Below are 19,237 nucleotides of genomic sequence, written 5' to 3'. Positions count from 1 at the left end.
TGCTATCCAATTTTCCCAACACCATTTGTTGAAGAGACTGTCTTTTTCCCATTGGATATTCTTTCCTACTTTTTTAAGATTAATTGACCATATAGTTGTGGGTTCATTTCTGGGTTTTCTATTCTTTTTCTTTGATCTTTGTGTCTATTTTTGTGCCAATACCATACTGTTTGGCCACAGCTCTATGATATAACTTGAAGTCTGGAATTGTGATGCCTTAGCTTTGCTTTGCTTTTCTTTTTCAAGGTTGCTTTGGCTATTCGGGGTCTTTTGTGGTTCCATACAAATTTTAGGATTGTTTGTTCTAGCTCTGAAATGCTGGTATATTTTGATAGGGATTGTGTTAAATGTGTAGATTGCTTTGGGTAGTATAGACATTTTAACTATTTGTTCATGAGCATGGAATGTCTTTCTGTTTCTTTGTGTCTTCAGTTTCTTTCATCAGTGTTTTATAGTTTTCAGAGTACAGCTCTTTCACCTCTTTGGTTAGGTTTATTCCTAGGTATCTTACTGTTTTTGGTGCAATCGTAAATGCCATTGATTCATTAATTCCTCTTTCTGTTGCTTCATTATTGGTGTATAGAAATGCAACAGATTTCTGTACTTTGATTTTGTATCCTGTCAGTTTACTGAATTTGTGTATCGGTTCTAGCACTTTTTCTGTGCAGTCTTTTGGGTTTTCTATATAGAGTATCATATTGTCTGCAAATAGTGAAGGTGTTACTTCTTCCTTGCTCATTTGGATGCCTTTTATTCCTTTTTGTTGTCTGATTGTTATGGCTCAGACCTACAGTACTATGTTAATTAACAGTAGTGGGAGTAGACATTCTTATCTTGCACCTGACCGCAGAGGAAAAGCTCTCAGTTTTTCCCCATTGAGGATGACATTAGCTGTGGGGTTTTTGTATATGGTCTTTATTGTGTTGAAGTATATTCCCTCTATCCCTACTTTACTGAGGGTTTTTGTTATGAGTGGTGGATGTGGTACTTTGTCAGATGCTTTTTCTGCATCTATTGAAAGGATCATATAGTTCTTATCCTTTCTTTTATTAATGTGGTGTATCACATTCATTTATGAATATTGAACCACCCTTGTAACCCAGGAGTAAATCCCACGTGATCGTGGTGAATGATTCTTTTAATATATTGTTGGATTCGGTTTGCTAGTATTTTATTGAGAATTTTTATGTCCATTTTCATTAGGGATGTTAGCCTGTAGTTTTCTTTTTTAGTGGAATCTTTATCTGGTTTTGGTATCAGAGTGCTGGCCTTACAGAATGCATTTGGAAGTTTTCCTTCCTTGTCTGTTTTTTGGAATAGTTTGAGAAGAATAGGTATTAACTCTTCCTTAAATGTTTGGTAGAATTTGCCTGTGAAGCCATCTGTCCCTGGACTTTATTTTGTGGGAGGTTTTTTTTTTTTTTTTTTTTTTTTTTTTTTTTTTTTTTTTTTTTTTATTGTTGGTGCAGTTTCTTTTCAGGTTTTCTATTTTTTCCTGTTTCAGTTTTGGTAGTTTGTATGTTTTTAGGCATTTATCCATTTCTTCCAGGTTGTCCAATTTGTAGGCATATAGTCTTTCCTTGATTTTAGCATTTTAGAAATCTTCTATGTGAGTTCTCTTACTTGGCCTGACTTTTTATTTATCTTCATAAAAACTTGTATATTTTATTAATGATAGGAGGTTGTATTTGTAGGAAGACTTTTTAACAATCACATGATTATGTTTTGGTATTTAGGGACTTCCTATTTTTACCTTTTTACTTCTCAAGTTTAAATCCTGATTTGATTAACTATTTTTCAAAAGACTCCTTCAGATGGTCAACCATAAATATGAAAGGTTTACATTTCTAGCATTGTGCCTTTACCATTGAAATTTCTTCAAAACAAAGCTAGTTCTGGGGCACCTGGGTGGCTCAGTCGGTTAAGCGTCCGACTTCAGTTCAGGTCATGATCTCACAGTTTGTGAGTTTGAGCCCTGCATCAGCCTCTGCTGACAGCTCAGAGCCTGGAGCCTGCTTTGGATTCCGTGTCTCAATTCTCTCTCTGCCCCTACCCCACTTGTGCTCTGTCTCTGTCTCTCAAAAAAAATAAAGAAATAAAAACAACAACAACAAAGCTAGTCCTAATGATTCAGTTTTCTGGAATTGCACAGTACTTTACAATGATTTTCTAAGAGATCCCTTTTAACAAAGATACATACATAGTCCAAATTTATTGGATTTCAGCTACTTGTGTATTATTAAGAACTAGAGAAGGTGTTATTTATGACTGTATTTCTGGCCTCTGTGTACTGAGGCATACTTCCATGTGTATTCTTGTATTTTATTACATAAGAAATCTTATCATAATATAATGATGTTTCATATAGACAAGTTCAGTGTGTTGTATATTATTCTCTCACATTGAGATCAATCTCCAAAAGTAGTCAGTCTGCCAGTGGTGATTATAATTGTTTTGCATTTTTTAGTGTCCTATAAAGTTACTGCCCTTAGAATGACCTAATTTATGAAATTACAAGAAGAAATAACATTTAGTGTTTCGCTTCAAGTATTGGTAAGCTAGGTTATTTAGACCATTTTTTTTCCTCCAAAAGACAACTTAAAAAGAGAGCTATATTAAGAAAGATTCTTCTTTCAAAGAAGCTAAAAAAAAAAGGTAGGTAGGTTAAAATCAAGGAGAAAGTGGGAAGTCAGACACAAGCCTAGCACTGGAAGCCACTTTTGACCTGAAGACATTTGCTAATCAAGAAGCAACATTTGTAAGATTAAGACACAGTTTTTGTGGTCTTGTGGAGCAAGGGGGTCTGTAATAAAACCCAAAGCCTACCTGCAATGGAGAGTGGGAAATCTGCTTAAATTCCCCTCCACTCTCTTTATACAGATACCTCAAAGGGTTATTATATAAGCCTTCCAGTGCTAGGCTTATGTTTCTGAGTTCCCACTTTCTCCTTGATTGTAGCTTACTTACCTTTTTAGCTTCTTTGAAAGAAGACTCTTTCTTTATATAGCTCTCCAACTTTTTAAGTTGTCTTTTGGAGAAAAGATGGTCTAAATTAGCCTACCAAGGGCAGTTGTGAACTGGATATGATCTGCCCCTCCCAGGTTTTCCTCCTCCTTTTGGTGTTACTGTCTTTGTTCAAGGAATATATAGTCTTAAATATGGATTAAGATGGTCCTGGATGAGTTGTGCCCCAAAGTACTTGGCAGAAGATAACAAATATTCTTGGGAGAAAAGTTTCAAGTAATTCTTACAAACTTTTTCAAAAACCATAACCTCTAGCTGGAGAGTGGAAGTCTGTTGGAGATCATTGGAGTGTGGAATAGGAGATTTAGTACTCTAGTTGGCTGTCTCAGGTCATTTTCTCTCCTGCTACACCCTCCACCCCCACCACCAACTTTTGCTCCTGAATTTAGAGTTGTCCTTGTTGGCATCACTTCTTAAGATGGTGAGAGGTTGGATGTGCAACAGTCCCCTATACAGACATGTAATAACCCTCTTGTTTAGGTTTAAGTCTTTCTATGTCACTGCCTACAACTTCTGAGCCCTGCTTGGGTCCTAAAAAGCATGCATCAACTTGCCTTCTATACTATGTCTTGAGGACCCTTTTATTTCAAAGAGTAAATTTGTCAGTGAAAAAAAGGAGAGCTGCTTTATATTTAATGGTCGTGAATAAATTGTGTGTCAGACATAGTCAGCACTGTGCATGCATATTCATGGTAAAATATGTTCATTGCTCTCTGAAGAAGAAAACAGCCAGTCTTCTTTCCTATTAAAATTCTTGGAGTGTTTCATTTGGTGGTGTGCCCATTGAGTCAATATCTCCTTTTAATCCTGCCAAAAGAATCGTTTTTGGCATTTTATAGATCAGTTCCTCCAGTTCTTCATGGAAGACTTTTTTTTTTTTTTCAAATGAAGTAGGAAATTTAAATATGTATTGTGCCAAGAATTTAACACTTTCTTATTAACTGAAAACCGAGTTTATTTTTAGTACTCTTGATATGTTTCATTTGATTTGTATTCACTAATGTTACTTCCAGCTTGCAGCCCATTTGCCAATGATATTAATCAATGGCTTTAAGTGTGTAGAGAGCTCTCTTTCAGGATGCAATTGAGGGAGAAAAGAAAAACATTTAAAAATGTATAAACTTTTTAAGTAGAGACATCATTAATTTTTTTTTTGGGGGGGTGGATAATGTGCAAACCACTTTGGGGTAATGGTTCTTAAAGTATGGTCCTTGTAGCAGCAGCAGCATTACCTTGGAACTTGTTAACAATGCACAGTTGTTTTTTTTTTAAGTTTTATTTACGTAAGCTCCATACCCAACATGGGGCTTGAACCTCAACCCTAAGATCAAGAGTCGCACTCTCCTCCAACTGAGCCAGTCAAAATCTGTTGTGGGACTAAGACCCAGCAATGTATATTTTAATTAATAAGTCCTCTAGATTGTTCTGATACATACAAAAAATTGGGAACCGTTTCTTTAGGGATTGAGATCATGGATTTTTAAATCAGACATACCTGAATTTAGATTGCATAATCCACTGTTTAGTATCTCTCTAACTTTGGACAGATTATTTAATTTCTCCAAGCCTTAGTTTCTTCAGTTGAAATTAGAATGTCACCTCTCATGTGGATAGGTAAATGGGGTTATTTGTAAATTGCCGGGTACAGGAGCTTAAAAGTGATTACAGTGTCTTTACTATTAAACATATACTACTGTCTCTCCTCTTTCTGCCCTTCTCCCCTGCCCCCCATGCGCTTGTACTCTTTCTCTCTAAATAAACTTAAAAAACCATATACCGTAATTTATTGATTCTAAAACAACAGTTATTCCATATTAGTATTTCTGAAATTATAGATGTCTTAAAGTTGTATATTAGAAACACTGTGTCAATTTAATTAGTGAAGGTTGTTTGTTTTTTTTTTTTTCCTTAATGGCCCATAAGATAATGGTGCACTTAAAATTCAGTGGTGTATGATTCAGTGATATGTGGTATTATGTTCAGAGTGCAGGAAGACTTTCAGGGTTGAGCATATACTTTGAGTGTGTACTGATTGAACCAAGTTTGAGCATGGAACAGGTATTGGATTAGCCCCAGAAAGAGTAGGCATTTTCATCAGAGATTGTAGAAGTTGAGTTTAGCAAACAAATATGACTACAGGTGGGAACATAAAGAGAAATAATCTGAAGTACAGGAATACCTCGTTTTATTGCACTTTGCAGATACTGCAATTTTACAAGTTGTAGGTTTGTGGCCAACCTTGTGTCAAATATATTGGCATCATTTTTCCAACAGCATTTGCTCATGTTTGTATCACATTTTGGTAATTCTCCCAATATTTCAAGCTTTTTCATTATTACTATATTTGTTAAAATGATTTGTGATTACAACTCACTGAAGGCTTAGATGATGGTTAGCACTTTTAGTAATAAAATATTTTTTAATGTTTATTTTTAAGAGACAGTGTATGAGTGGGGGAGAGGAAGAGAGAGAGGGAGACACAAAATCTGAAGCAGTCTCCAGGCTCTGAGCTGTCAGCCAGAGCCTGACATAGGGCTTAAACCCACAAACTGTGAGATCATGACCTGAGCCGAAGTTCGATGCTCAACCAACTGAGCCATCCTAACAATAAAGTATTTTTTAATTAAAGTATGGACATTGTTTTTTTAGATATAATGCTGTTGCACACTTTATAGACTACAGTGTAGTGTCAACATAACTTTTTGTATCCACTGGGACGCCAAAAAGTTATTTGACTTGCTTCATTGTGGTATTTGCTTAATTACAGTGGTCCGGAACCAAATCTGCAATATCTCCTAGGTATGCCTGTGATATCAAGTAACGTAAACAAAATTCATACTAGTATAGGAAAAATGATTTTTATAAACATTCTGTATAGGTTTTCATATTCCCCTTGAATCAGTTATCATCAGCCTTTGACAAACCCTCATGGCACTTTAACAATACGCTTGCTGTTAAATCTTTGCAGCCAGGCCTGCTGAATTGAAATATCCAAGGATGAAGCTTGGATTTGTATGTACTTTGAAATATGCCCAGGCTTCATCCCTGGATATTTAAATATTACATCCAGACTTTCCACATACATAAAGCCATTATCTCTTACAGAATCCAATTGACTATATTTAATTATAATTTCTAAACTAAATTATTTTTCCAAAACACCTTTTAAGACAAACCTTCTTTAAAGAGTTATGCGTTCTTTAATAGCTGTCTGTACTCCCTTCCCTTATTTTTATCCCTCCATCCTCTTCTCTTCCTTTTTCTCAGTGGTCTCTGAAAGAAGGTAGAGAGTTTTAACACTTCCATTTTATAATTTGTGTGGGAAACCTTGGTCTATTAATAATCCCCATGAAGTGGTACATACCCCAGAAATTACTCTCCCTCTGATTGTATACATCTAGTGGTGAACTGTAGGCTGTCCTTGGCTGCCTTTAACTTTAGCAAGTTTTTTGTTTTTTGGGTTTTTTTTTTTTTAGTTGGAATTTATTGCTCTCTATATCCACTTCAGTGTCTGTTTTTTATTATTGATGCTGTTCTGTGCCTAAGCATTAGATAATCCTTTATCCTCCTGTTTATCTTTATTGCTTTTTCTTGAACCATCCTCCCTTCTTGAATTTCAAACGGAATAAAAACATTAATCCTATATAAATAATTTTAAGATTCTTTTTTTAAACCAACAACAAAAGTATATAGCATAGAGCATCTGGATTTCATGAATTGTATTTCCTACTTGCTGGATTGTGATTTCAAACATGCTCTTGTCTCATTAATGCAAGGAGGTCTATGCCTAAGCTAGAATCTTTCTTACTTTTTGTTTGTTTTGTTTTAGAAACTTGTGGTAGAGAATGTTGATGTGCTAACACAAATGAGGACCAGCTTTGACAAACCAGATCAGATGGCTGCACTCTTTAAAAGATTATCATGTGAGTAACTCATGATACTTTCTGTAAGTATTAAGACCTTGAATTAAGCCTTTATTCAAACATAAATATAAGCACTCCTTAGCTTATGAAGAGAACCAGAAAATTCTTGCAGTCAGAGGATATTTTTAAGTACATGACTGATGTATGTCACAGTTGGTTTTTTGGGTTTTTTTTTACCATACTCTTAGTCCCATGATCAAATATTTAGCAAATATTATCTATTAGTTATAAACTCATTTAATACAAAGTAAGTCTATGTTAATTTAGACTAAAGGAGAATTAACTTTTGAGTTAACTTTCTAAAAATCAACTTTATTGTGGTGTAGTTTACATACAATGAAATCTGTGCATGTAAATGAGCAGTTTGATGGATTTTGACAAATGTATACATCCAAGTAACCTTTACCACAGTCAAGACACAGAGCACTTCCATCACCTCAGAAAGTTCCCTCTCCCTTTGTAGTCAGTTTCTCACCATCCCCAAACCCAGACAAAAACTAATCTGATTTCTATCACTATAGATTAAATTTGCCTGTTCTAGAACTCCATATAAATGGAATCACACTGCATATACTGTTGTGTCTGCCTTTTTTCATTCAATATGTTTTTGAGATTTACCCAGCTATGTTAAGTGAATCAGTAATCTGTTTCTTTTTATTGCTAACTAGTATTCATTGCATGAAAACCTGAGCCCTACAACTGAAAAAAAATTTGTTTTTAATGTCTTCTTGACATTGATTTTTTGTGGGATGTATGTTGTGAAACAACAGTGAATCTTAAATATATATTAAAGTCTATTTAGACAGGTAACTTTTAGATCCACTTGAATTTATTTTCATTTGCTTTGTACTTGAACTTATAATTAAAAATTATTCTAAAGTCATACTTTATGATTCATTTAAAAGCCTTTCCGGGGTGCCTGGGTTGGCTCTGTCAACTAAATGTTCAGCTCTTGTTCTCAGCTCAGGTCATAATCTCATGGTTTGTGACTTTGAACCCTGTATCCAGCTCTGTGCTAACAGTGCAGAACCTGCTTGGGATTCTCTGTCTTTCCCTCCTTCTCTCTCTGCCCCTCCCTGCTTGCTCGCTTTCTCTCAAAATAAATAAATAAGCTTGAAAAAATAAAGGCCATTCCAACAGTAGAAAATTAATCAAATACCAAATAAAATATTCTTTGTATTTGAGAAAACCAGAGTTTATTCTCCCAAATAAAAAATCGTCCTGAGGAAAATTAAAGCCATGCATGTATTTTACATAATACTTCTCCTTTGATAATTTTATTTACTTTTTAAATTTTTTAAAAATGTTTGTTTTTGAGAGAGAGAGAGCACGGACAAGCAGGGGAGGGGCAGAGAGAGAGACACACAGAATCCAAAGCAGGCTCCAGGCTCTGAGCTGTCAGCATAAGAGTCCAACACAGGGTTCAGAGCTGAATTCCGATGTTCAACTGATTGAGTCACCCAGGTGCCCCAATATCTTCTTTAATTTCATTTATTAATTTAATTTAATTTATTTTAATTTTTAATTTTTATTTTTGAGAGAGAGACAGAGTATGAGTGGGGTAAGGGCAGAGAGAGAGAGAGAGAGAGAGAGAGAGAGAGAGAATCCAAAGCAGGCTCCAGGCTCTGAGCTTATTATTAGCACGGAGCCTGATGCAGGGCTCAGCCTCAGCACACTGTGAGATCACGACCTGAGCCAAAGTCGGGCACTTAACCAACTGAGCTACCCAGGCACCCCCTGATAATCTTCTTTTGAATGTTAGGCAGCTATATAAAACTTTATAAAAGTGTAAAATGATTTAGAGAATTACTTTATTAGTCTGTCTTCAAAAATGCTTTAAAAAATGCAAGCTTTTTTAATAAAAATTAGTATAAAATTAAACTATATGATATGTTGCCTTGTAGAGCAGGTCAGTTGTTGCCAGAACTGGGAAAAGCAAACAAGGAAGTTTTTTGGGGTGATGAAACTGTTACCACAGTGGCGAGGTGGTTACACAAATCTATACATTAATTTTTTTTTCCTAGAGCTATATACCAAAAGAAGGAAAGAAGGTCAGATTTACTGTATGGTACTTAAAAAATGAAATTAAAAAGCTAAAAATGAAAGTACTGAGTTGGTAGTATTAGAGGGAGGTAGAGTGTGAATAAATATTTAGTAGGAAATTATTTTTAAATCTCTACCTGATCTTTTTTATTCATTGTTTTACTATGTACTTACATTTGCTAGTCTTGTTTTCTTTATTCTTAATTATTTATTGTGTGTTTCTACCGTTTTTTAATAGATCGCCCAACCAGCCTAACTACTTAACTTTTTACTAATAAATAATGTTTTGACAATATCATCTGGTTAGAAGCATTTAATCCACTCCAATGTTCAGTGCCTGTTTACTGTTAACTTTAACTCTCTTGTTTGTAGAATCGAAACAAAATGAAATTTGTTAAAACTCCAAACAGTTTGCAGATTTTCAAAGTAAAATTCATAATCCTTTATGTAGATTTTATTTACTTGAATTTTTGTATATGGTAGTGGTGATTCATGACTTAACAGAATTGGCCAAAATCTAAATTGCTGAGTCTTAATGACCCATGTATGTCAAATTTGCCTTTAAATAGAATTTATTAAATCTTTTTGGGGATTTGAAAAAAGAAAAGATCTGCTTGCGAATGGCTTATTTAGTGGAGTAGAGAAAGCTCTTCTTTCAGTTGAACTATTTTCCAAAATTCTTTTGTCTTAGATCCCTATCTTTGTGCTTCCTTTATTACCCTATATCCAGAAGTTGATGTACTTTTGTAGCAGTTTGACTTTCATAGCTGACAACCACATTCTTTTAATACCTTTAAAAAGCAGTATAATTTATTAAAAGTAGCTTTGAATTGGGAGGTAATCTGGAATTAATCTTCAGTTTTAGGACTTTCTAGCTATGTGACTTGAGCAAATTTAATAATGTCTCTCTGTTTTCTCACAGTGTGTCTCATGGGGCTAGGTTAATCACTTTATTGACTTTCTTATTATAAATCTTTATTTTCTAATTTTGCCCTGACTTTGCCACCATCTGCAAACCTACAAGTTGCCTCCAAAGACCTTTACTTTAGCAGTACTTTGAATGTCTTTCTTTATCACCTGAAATTGCTGTACTGGTAAAATCTTGAATTTGAAACTCTACTCTCAGATCATAGTCCTGTCTTATGGCTTTCCCACTCCTCACTCCTTTGCCCCTGTTAAATTTTTTGTCCTGGCTTATTGAAACTTTGATCTCTCTCTATTTTCTAATCAGCCACTTCCTGGTTTTACTTCCTTATCCATTCTGGACTATAAAGTTTAGTGATTTTAATTGCATTCTCCTCTGTGCTGTCATACTCTGACTTTGCTACACTTATCATTGCAAGCAGTTTCCCTGATCCCAGAAAAACCTCCTACCTCCTGGAAGCCAGATACTGCTTGTAAAATAACACTTGTTATTGTTTTTTGTTAAGCTTGCCTCTTATTCATCCCTACCATTCTTCACGTTGCTAAATTTTACTAGCTTGAATTTGCTCTTTTGTCTTCCAAATTTTCTGTTTACTCTTGTACATCATAATGTGGTTACTTTCCTGAAACCTTTCTGGAACAGGTCATTAGTGACTATCCATTTTCAAAATCTGGTCCTTTTTCTTATTCTACTTGATTTCTCTGTAGTATTACCTTTTGCTCTCCTTTTTATTGAAACTTCATTTTCTTCATTTGCCAATACTTTTGTCTCTTACCTTTTGCAAGCCACCATTTTACACTCCTATTGGGAAAATGTATCCAGTCTTATGTATCAGTGTTTCTTTAAATATTCATCTCTAGCCTTGATTCTCCCTCTGGAGCTCCAGGCATTTAATACCAAGTGCTAGTTTGACAAGGGTGTGGTCCATGGACCGGAGTTTGTTAAGAATGTAAATTGTTGGCGTTCCACCCCAGACCTACTAAATCAATTTGCTGGGACCCAACAAGTGATTCTGACTCGCACTGAAGTTTGAGAAACACGGTTAGATATCTACAGCTATATGACCCACAGGTACTTGGCAACATCTCTGGAATAGGAAGGATATTCCCCTCATGGGAGGTATAAGTGGGTGGGGAGAAAGCATGATACACTTTTATTGCCATTTTATTACCTCCCATGCCATTCAGCCAGTGATTCTCACAGGGAAATTTGGGTATGCTCTCTGACTCTTCTTGTCATCACATTCCACATCCAGTAGCTGTATCTTCCAGATTAGAGTCTGCAAATTGGTGGGTCATGTTGGCCCAAGGATAGAATTTGCTTGGCTCTATCCTGCATTAAATTAAAAAACAAAACAAAACACAGTCTCTTTGATCATTATTTTAAAAATGAAAGATTTTTGCATAAATATCCAAACTTCTGGCTTCCTTCCTGAACCCTAGGACATATTTCCCCACATGGCAGTGATTGGCTGGAGCTAATAAGCAGTTGCCCCCTTTAGAATTTTTTTTCTCCAGTTCCTTCCTCATTATTGTTTCCCCATTCTACTTAACTATTTTATGTTACCTGCCATAGATTTGAGCTTTTAACTCCTTCAGACTCCACCTCTTAAATGTGATGCCTGAATCTATTCCTTTTATTCCCATGGTTCCCATTTAAGGCTCTGTCATTATTTTGTGAACTACAGTTGTGGCTTCCTAATGAGTCCAGTCTTCCCTTTCTAAACCATCTTCCACATTTAAAGTCATATTTCTAAAGGTTTCTTTTCCTATCACTCTTTATATTAAAAAACAAACAAACAAACCTGAACTACTAACCTTTCCTTGCTGGAGCATAGTCTCAAACTCCTTAGCATGGCATTAGAAAGCCATTATTTGGATCAACCTCCTGTCCCAACATTCTTTCTAGAAACCTTATTTTCCCCACTGCTTTTTCTTGCCTGGCCTGAGATCCACATAGCCTCTGCTCTTAGTCTTGGGATATGCCTTAGCCTGTTTGGGCCGCTACAATAAAATATCAAAGATTGGGTAGTTTTGTATGCAACAGAAATTTGTTTCTTACGGTTCTGGAGTCTGGAAGTCCAAATTCATGCTGCTGGCATGGTTGGGTGAGGCCCCTCTTAAGCATCACAGACTTGTCATTGTATTTTCACATAACTGAAAGGGATAAGGTTCTCTCTGAAGCCTCTCTTACTGAAGGCAGTAATCAAATTATTGAGAGTTCCACCCTCATGGCTTGAGTACCTTCAAAAGGCCACACCTCCTAATACCATCAGCTTTTTGGGCTTAAGATTTTAATATATGAATTTTGTGGAGACTTAAACATTCAAAGCATAGCAAGATATTAATAAATTATGGAGGCTAAGAGGAAGTGCCAGTGGTTAAAAAGGTATGGCAAATAATTCATTAACAATTAAGTTAAACACATTTCTTACCATGAAGTTTCTCAGAACTTGAAAAAAAAATTTTTTTAATGTTTATTTTTGAGAGAGGGAGAGAGAGATAGAGTGTGAGGGGGAGGGGCAGAGAGAGGGAGACACAGATCCGAAGCAGGCTCCAGACTCTGAGCTTTCAGCACAGAGCCTGATGCAGGGCTGGAACACACGAACAGCGAGATCATGACTGAGCCAAAGTCGGATGCTTAACCAACTGAGCCACTCAGGCGCCCCTCAGAACTTTTAATGTGTCATTATTGTTCAAGGGGAGGTTGTGAGATATAGTTTTGGCAAAATTATTTGATTAAGTTCTGGGTATCATCACTTGGAAAATACATGATTATACCACACTACTTATTTTCTGATATACTCTCTGCCTTTCCTTTTTCTGGATTCCCTTTTTTTTGTTGTTTGCTGATGTGGAATGCTTTTGTCTTCTTAATGTTGTTTTATGACCATCTTGGGTGATATTTTCTTAAATAGTTCCTTTCACCCTTTTTCTTCTCTCCTTTTCTGGATCGTAACAATTTCCTAGTCTCCTTTCTTGAATAACCGTGTCATTAAACATCTGCTAGTCTGAGTTTCACTCCACTGAGTGTTAGAGAAAGATTAAAAATACTGATTGATTAGACTAGTTCCTGCTCATGTGGATTGTATAACATATTTGTGCCTCACCTCATTTTATTAACACTACTGTTTTAATTCTCATCACATTTTGGCTTATGTTATGGCTGTTAGTATGTTTTAATAAAGATGCTATGGTCAAGTTTTAAACAATCCACACAGGACGTAGAAAGTCAAAACAGTTCTCTGCAGTCCTACTCCTCAAAGGCAACTATAGTTAACAGTTTTCTGTATGTTTTTCTAGAAATATGTTATCAAATATATGTGTGTATATATGTGTGTATATATATGTAATATATATATATATGTATGTGTATATATATATAATATACTGTTGACTCTGAACAACATGGGGTTTAAGGGCATTGACCCCGCCCCCCATAGTCAGAAATCTGCATAGAAATTTTGACTCCCCCCAAATTTAACGACGAATAGCCTACTGTTGACCAGAAGACTGATAAACAGTTAATTAACATATTTTATATGGTATATGTATTATATACTGTATTCTTACAATAAAGTAAGCAAGAGAAACAAATGTTATTAAAATCGTAAGAGAAAATAAATTTATAGTACTGTACTTCATTTACCTGTGGAAAAAAATCCACATGTAAGTGGATCTGCACAGTTCAAACCTGTGTTGTTCAAGGGTCAACTGTATATCTTTTATCTCATAAATAGGATCATATTTTCTTAGTTTTCTTGACAGTCCGTTTAGACTGTTACTTAATGTCTAGATTATTATTCTGTTTATATTTGTGTTCTTATTATACAGTATTATGCCTTATATATCAGGAATAATTCAGTAAATGTTTGTTGGCTTTTTAAAATATGAAAGTATTGATCCTTCCAGTTCTAATTGCCTTGAGTTTGTTAAGTTTTAATACTGAATATATAATAATAATTTTCAGAATAATGCTTTCTAACGAAATGTAAATTATCAAATCTGTTTATAGTCTTTAGCACCCTGGTCTTACCAAAACTGCTTGTGATCTCAGTGTCATTTTTTGTTTCTTGACTCTCCACACCTCAACAATTTAAGAATTTATCATCTCCATGTTCTGAGACCTCTGGGCATTTAACTCCTGTCCACTCTGACAACTTCCTCTTTCTCCCCAAGTCTCTCTCTCCACCCTCCTACTTCTACCATTTCTGAGAGGATTATCTGGGTGGCTGCTTATGTGATTATTTCAAGATTCTGGTGAACTATCTAAATCATTTTAAAGAATAGTGTGTACTCCATATGAAGTAAACTATAATTTCCTTAGTTTTAATATCAGCTTTCAGTACCTTTGCCTCTTTAATCACTTGTTCTAATCAAATTGCTATTGTGCCTTTTATCATGGGAATTTTATAACTAAAAGTTTTCTCCAAAGTTAAGAAAGACTCTAATTCCTGTTGTTCTCCTCTCCTTTCTTCCAATTTAGCTGTTGACAGTGTCTTGAAGAGGATGACAATAATTGGTGTAATTTTGTCCTTCCGATCATTGGCACAAGAAGCACTTAGAGATGTAAGAAACCATTATAAGTACATATCCAGTCAAATAATCCCTGTTAATTTCCCAGAAATTAAAAGTTACTTAAAATTCCAGTTTTCATAGTTATATATAATCAAATATGTAGAAATTAGGGTTATTAAATTTATTTTTTATTTTGGTATTGAAATTGAGAGTGAGAGGTATAGTTTGCCTAGATACTTTACTACATTTTCAACTTCACTCTTCATTAAAGCATTTTCCATTTTGGCTTTACTCAGCTTGGCATCAAACATATTTCATTTCTCTGTGTCTTAGTACTTTAGAAAATCATGTGAAAATAGAAAAAGTAAAATAATTTTTATGAAAACTAGAAATAATTGAATGGTAATATTTAATAAATTTAGGATTTGCCATTTAAAAATAAGTCTACATTTTTATTTGTTGTCCTGCCTAGGTCTTATCTTACCACATTCCTTTTCTTGTAAGTTCAATTGAAGATTTCAAGGATCACATTCCAAGAGAAACTGATATGAAGGTAATAAAACTTCTATTTGGATTTTAACATTTTCTAAAATGAAATATGAGTTACATATGAAATAAAATTTAATAAACTCAAAACAATTGTAAAGTTTCTGTTTTAGAGTGATTAATTAGCATGCTGGCCTTTGAAAATACATCTTTGAGAGCTCAGCACTAAAATGCTGTGTGGGCATTTTGAAAGTTCATCTTCCTTGGTCACCTATAGCAATGTAAAGTGGGTTGGTATTGGTCTTTTTTCCTTAAGCTTATAGCTTTTTATACATGGTCGTTATTAGCAGAATAAGAAAAACAAGCCATTGAGATAGGAGTTGTTTTGTTTTAAGTAAAGTAAAGTTCAATCTGTTTTTTTTAATTGATGTTTAAAAAGTCTTATAAAAGGATGTCAATTATAGGGTATAATAAAATTTTAATATCCTGTTTTTATGAATATAAGAGAAGATTAGTAACCACATGTGAGTTTATGATTTTTGTTTTGAAAATTTTTTGATCATGAAATCCAACTCACTTATTTACTCCCAGCATTAATTAACCAGTAGTTACACATCCAGTAAGTGACCTCATGTATATGTTTTCTAAACTTTCATGTGTCTTGGAAAGATTATTTTCTGTTTCATATTTTGAAATGCAGTGACTGAAAAAGTTACGCTAAAGTCTTTTTATGACACTCAAGTCTTCTCAGATTGAAGCCTCTCACTTTCTGAGGCTTATCTTTCATCGCTTGTCCATCCTTGTCCTGTGCTCTTCCCTTTCCTTTTCTTCCTCTGCCCCTCTCTTCATATATGTATCCTGTGAGGTAACTAATTCTTCCCAATGTGCATGCTCACATCTGTCTGTGTCATCCTCTCGTTTATTCTACCTGCAAATCTTGCCCTTTTCTGTTTCTGCCTTTTGAAATCCTGCTTATCTTTTAAGGCGTGATTGAGTTGCCATCTTCTAAGAAACATTCCTTGATCCCCAGGCAATAAAGGATTTTTTTCTTATTATTATCAGACAACTTTTTGTTTATCCATTGTAGAGTTAAATAAGTTCTGCCTTGCATTATAATTGTGTTTTTCCTTTTAAATTTATACTAAGTTGTAAACATTTTGAAGACCGTGTTTTCTATATTTTTGTTTCTCCCACAGTGCTTTGCATAAACATTTGAGATCAATGATTGTCCTACGATTTTATAATTGAAAACCATGTATGATGATTAGTGCAAAATTGTTAAGTGGAAACAACTGTAGAAAAAAAAGTTAAAACATTAAAGAATCCTTCCTTGAGAATACACTGGTGTGTGGATTATGAGAATACTAATTAATATTCTGAGCAACTATTTAATTCTCTTAGCACCAACATAATTATGTTGCGTTTTTAGCAAACTTTCAATAGAACTTCATATTTAAAAAAAAACCAAACATGTATTTTTTTAAATTAATCTATTTTTAATTGAAGTATAGTTGTCATACATTAGTTTCAGATGTACAATGAAATGATTCAACATTTATACCCATTATGAAGTGCTTGCCTTGATAAGTATAGCTACCATCTGTCACCATACAAAGTTACTATAACATTATTGACTATATTCCCTATGCTGTACTTTTCATTCATGTGACTTATTTTATATCTGAAAGTTTGTACCTCTTACTTCCCTTCACCCATCTGCCCAGTCCCCCTCCCTTCTGGCAACCACCAGTCCTCCAGATACATATTTAAAAAACATTTTTTTTTACATTTATTTATTTTTGCTGGAGACAGAGCACAAGTGGGGGAGTGGCAAAGAGAGAAGGAGACACAGAATCCGGAGCAGGCTCCAGGCTCCGAGCTGTCAGCACAGAGCCTGACTCAGGGCTCAAACTCACAAACTGCGAGATCATGACCTGAGCCGAAGTCGGATGCTTAACCGACTGATACGTATTTTTAATAGCTTTATTTATAGTCACAGAGTTGTGTAACTATCACCACAGCCAATTTAGAGCATTCCAGAAAGAAACCTTATGCCCATTAGCAGTAATTCCCTAATTGTTCCTAGTCCCAGCCTTAGGCAACCACTAATCTACCTTCTGTTTCTGTAAGTTTGCCTATTCTTGACACTTCATATAAATCATACAATATGTAGTCTTTTGGTACTGGCTTTTACTTAGCATAATGCTTTCAAGGTTTATTGATGTAGCATGTATCAATACTTCATTTCTAATTGCTGAATAATATTCCATTATATGGATATACAACATTTTATTTATCCTTTCATCAGTTGATGGTCATTTATGTTGTTTTCACTTTTTGGCTATTATAAATAATACTTCTGTGACTATCCATATACAGGTTTTTGTGTGGACATATGCTTCCCTTTCTCTTAAGTATATGCCAGGAATTGAATTGCTAGGTTATATGGAAACTCTATGTTTAACCTTTTGAGAAACTGCCAAATTGTTTTCAAAGTGGTTGTGCCATTTTTCATTCCCAGCAGCAGTGTATGAAAGTTTCACTTTCTCTGTATCCTTGTCAGTACTTGTTGCTGTCTGTCTTCTTAATTATAACCATGCTAGTGTGTATGAAATGGTGCTTCCTTGTTTTGCTAAACATTTTCCTGAAATGATGGATGTTGAACATCTTTTCATCTACTTATTGGCTGTTTGTGTATCTTCTTTGGAAAAATATCTGTTCATATTATTTGCTCATTTTTTCACTTGGATTGTTTTGTCTTTTTAATTCTGAGATACAAAATTCATTATATGTTTGGATACAAGTCCAGTAACAGATACATGCTTTGCAAATCTCTTGTTCTGTGGGCTGTTTTTTTCATTTTCTTAATAATATCTTCTGCAGCACAAAAGTTTTTAATTTTGATGAAACCTAATTTGTCTTTTTTTTTCTTTGATTACCTCTGCTTTTGGTTCCCTAAGAAACCATTGCCTAACCCACAGTTGAAAAATTTATACCTATATTACTTCTAAGAATTCTGTGGTTTTAGCTCTTATGTTTAAGTTTATAATCCATTTTGAGTTATTTTTTGTGTGTAGAGTGAGTGGAGTAATTTTTTTTGTGGATCACAAAAAAAAAAAAATGTTTTCCTAGAACTTAATCCATGGCAATTTCTATTTATTTTAAGATACACAGTTTTACTTCATATTTTATACTGAATTTTTTTGTAGCACTATCAGAGGTAACCAATTATGTAGGTGGTTTTATTTATATATATATATATCTCCTAAAGACATGAAATCCATATGTGACACCAAAAAGAATTACTTTAGTCATTAGAAATTCCTTTATGGGGTTTTAAGTCATTACTCCTTAAAAATCTATGATGGGCCATCTGGCTGGCTCAGTTGGTAGAGCATGCAGCTCTTGATTTCTGGGTCGTGAGTTCAAGGACCACATTGGGCATGGAGCTTACTTAAAAAAAAAATCTATTATGGGGGCTCCTGGGTGCATCGATCAGTTAAGCATCTGACACTTAATTTCGGCTCAGGTAAATGATCTCACAGTTTTGAGTTTGAGCCCTGTGTGGGGCTCTACACTGACAGTGTAGAGCTTGCCTGGGATTCCCTCTCTCCTCTCTGTGCCCCTCCCCTGCTCACTCGCTCTCTCTCAAAATAAATTTTTAAAAAATTCTATTATGGTAAGTAATTTACCATATTTATGGCTATGGTATGATGAGTCATTGAACCACCACAGTTTTTCATTAAATAAGTATGAGTGTAAATATAAGTTCAGTGATTTTGATTTGCTTTTGTTCATTTATTTATCTTTGACTTGATACATTATATCCATACTTCCAAAAAAAATAATGTTAGGCTGATTTTGTTGGCATTTTATACAGAAAGTATACAAATTTTCTTTGGCCTTAACAACAGGAAGTTCTAACAAGCAGTACATCATGAAGTAATAACAGTTGTTCATTATAGGTTAGTTGTGCTGTTGTTCCTGTTTCACCTAAGCTTTGAAATCTAGTGTTGTTGTAGGTAGACTCTAATTTAAACAGTATTATCGTTTCTTACTAAAGTGAGATTTCTTACTCTGTAATTCTTACATATTTCATCAGGTTGCAATGAATGTATATGAGTTATCATCAGCTGCTGGATTACCTTGTGAGATTGATCCTGCCTTGGTGGTAGCTCTCTCCTCACAAAAATCAGGTAAAATGCATTAGTAAGTACATATTAGTCTTAGTTAAAATTATCAGGGCAACACAGATATAGATGTGGTACTTATTTACTCAAATGCCTGCTGAATGTCAAACTTGCATTTTATTTATTTTT

General features: G+C 34.6%; 1 protein-coding gene across 2 annotated transcripts in view; it reads left to right on the top strand.

Annotated features, from left to right (window-relative positions):
* NCKAP1 (NCK associated protein 1) overlaps positions 1 to 19,237 on the top strand; it is a 108,018-nt gene that overhangs the window by 83,243 nt on the left and 5,538 nt on the right. For both annotated transcript variants that reach the window (XM_027055203.2, XM_027055194.2), the window contains 4 exons: positions 6,854 to 6,947; positions 14,401 to 14,483; positions 14,905 to 14,985; positions 19,021 to 19,114. In XM_027055203.2, coding sequence (XP_026911004.1) covers positions 6,854 to 6,947; positions 14,401 to 14,483; positions 14,905 to 14,985; positions 19,021 to 19,114 — 352 coding nt within the window. The remainder of the gene's footprint in view (positions 1 to 6,853; positions 6,948 to 14,400; positions 14,484 to 14,904; positions 14,986 to 19,020; positions 19,115 to 19,237) is intronic.

Source organism: Acinonyx jubatus, chromosome C1 (genome assembly GCF_027475565.1).
Source record: "Acinonyx jubatus isolate Ajub_Pintada_27869175 chromosome C1, VMU_Ajub_asm_v1.0, whole genome shotgun sequence".
Classification (NCBI taxonomy): Eukaryota; Metazoa; Chordata; class Mammalia; order Carnivora; family Felidae; genus Acinonyx; species Acinonyx jubatus.
Note: the sequence above shows the minus strand (reverse complement) of the source record. Positions and strands in the feature narration are given on the sequence as shown.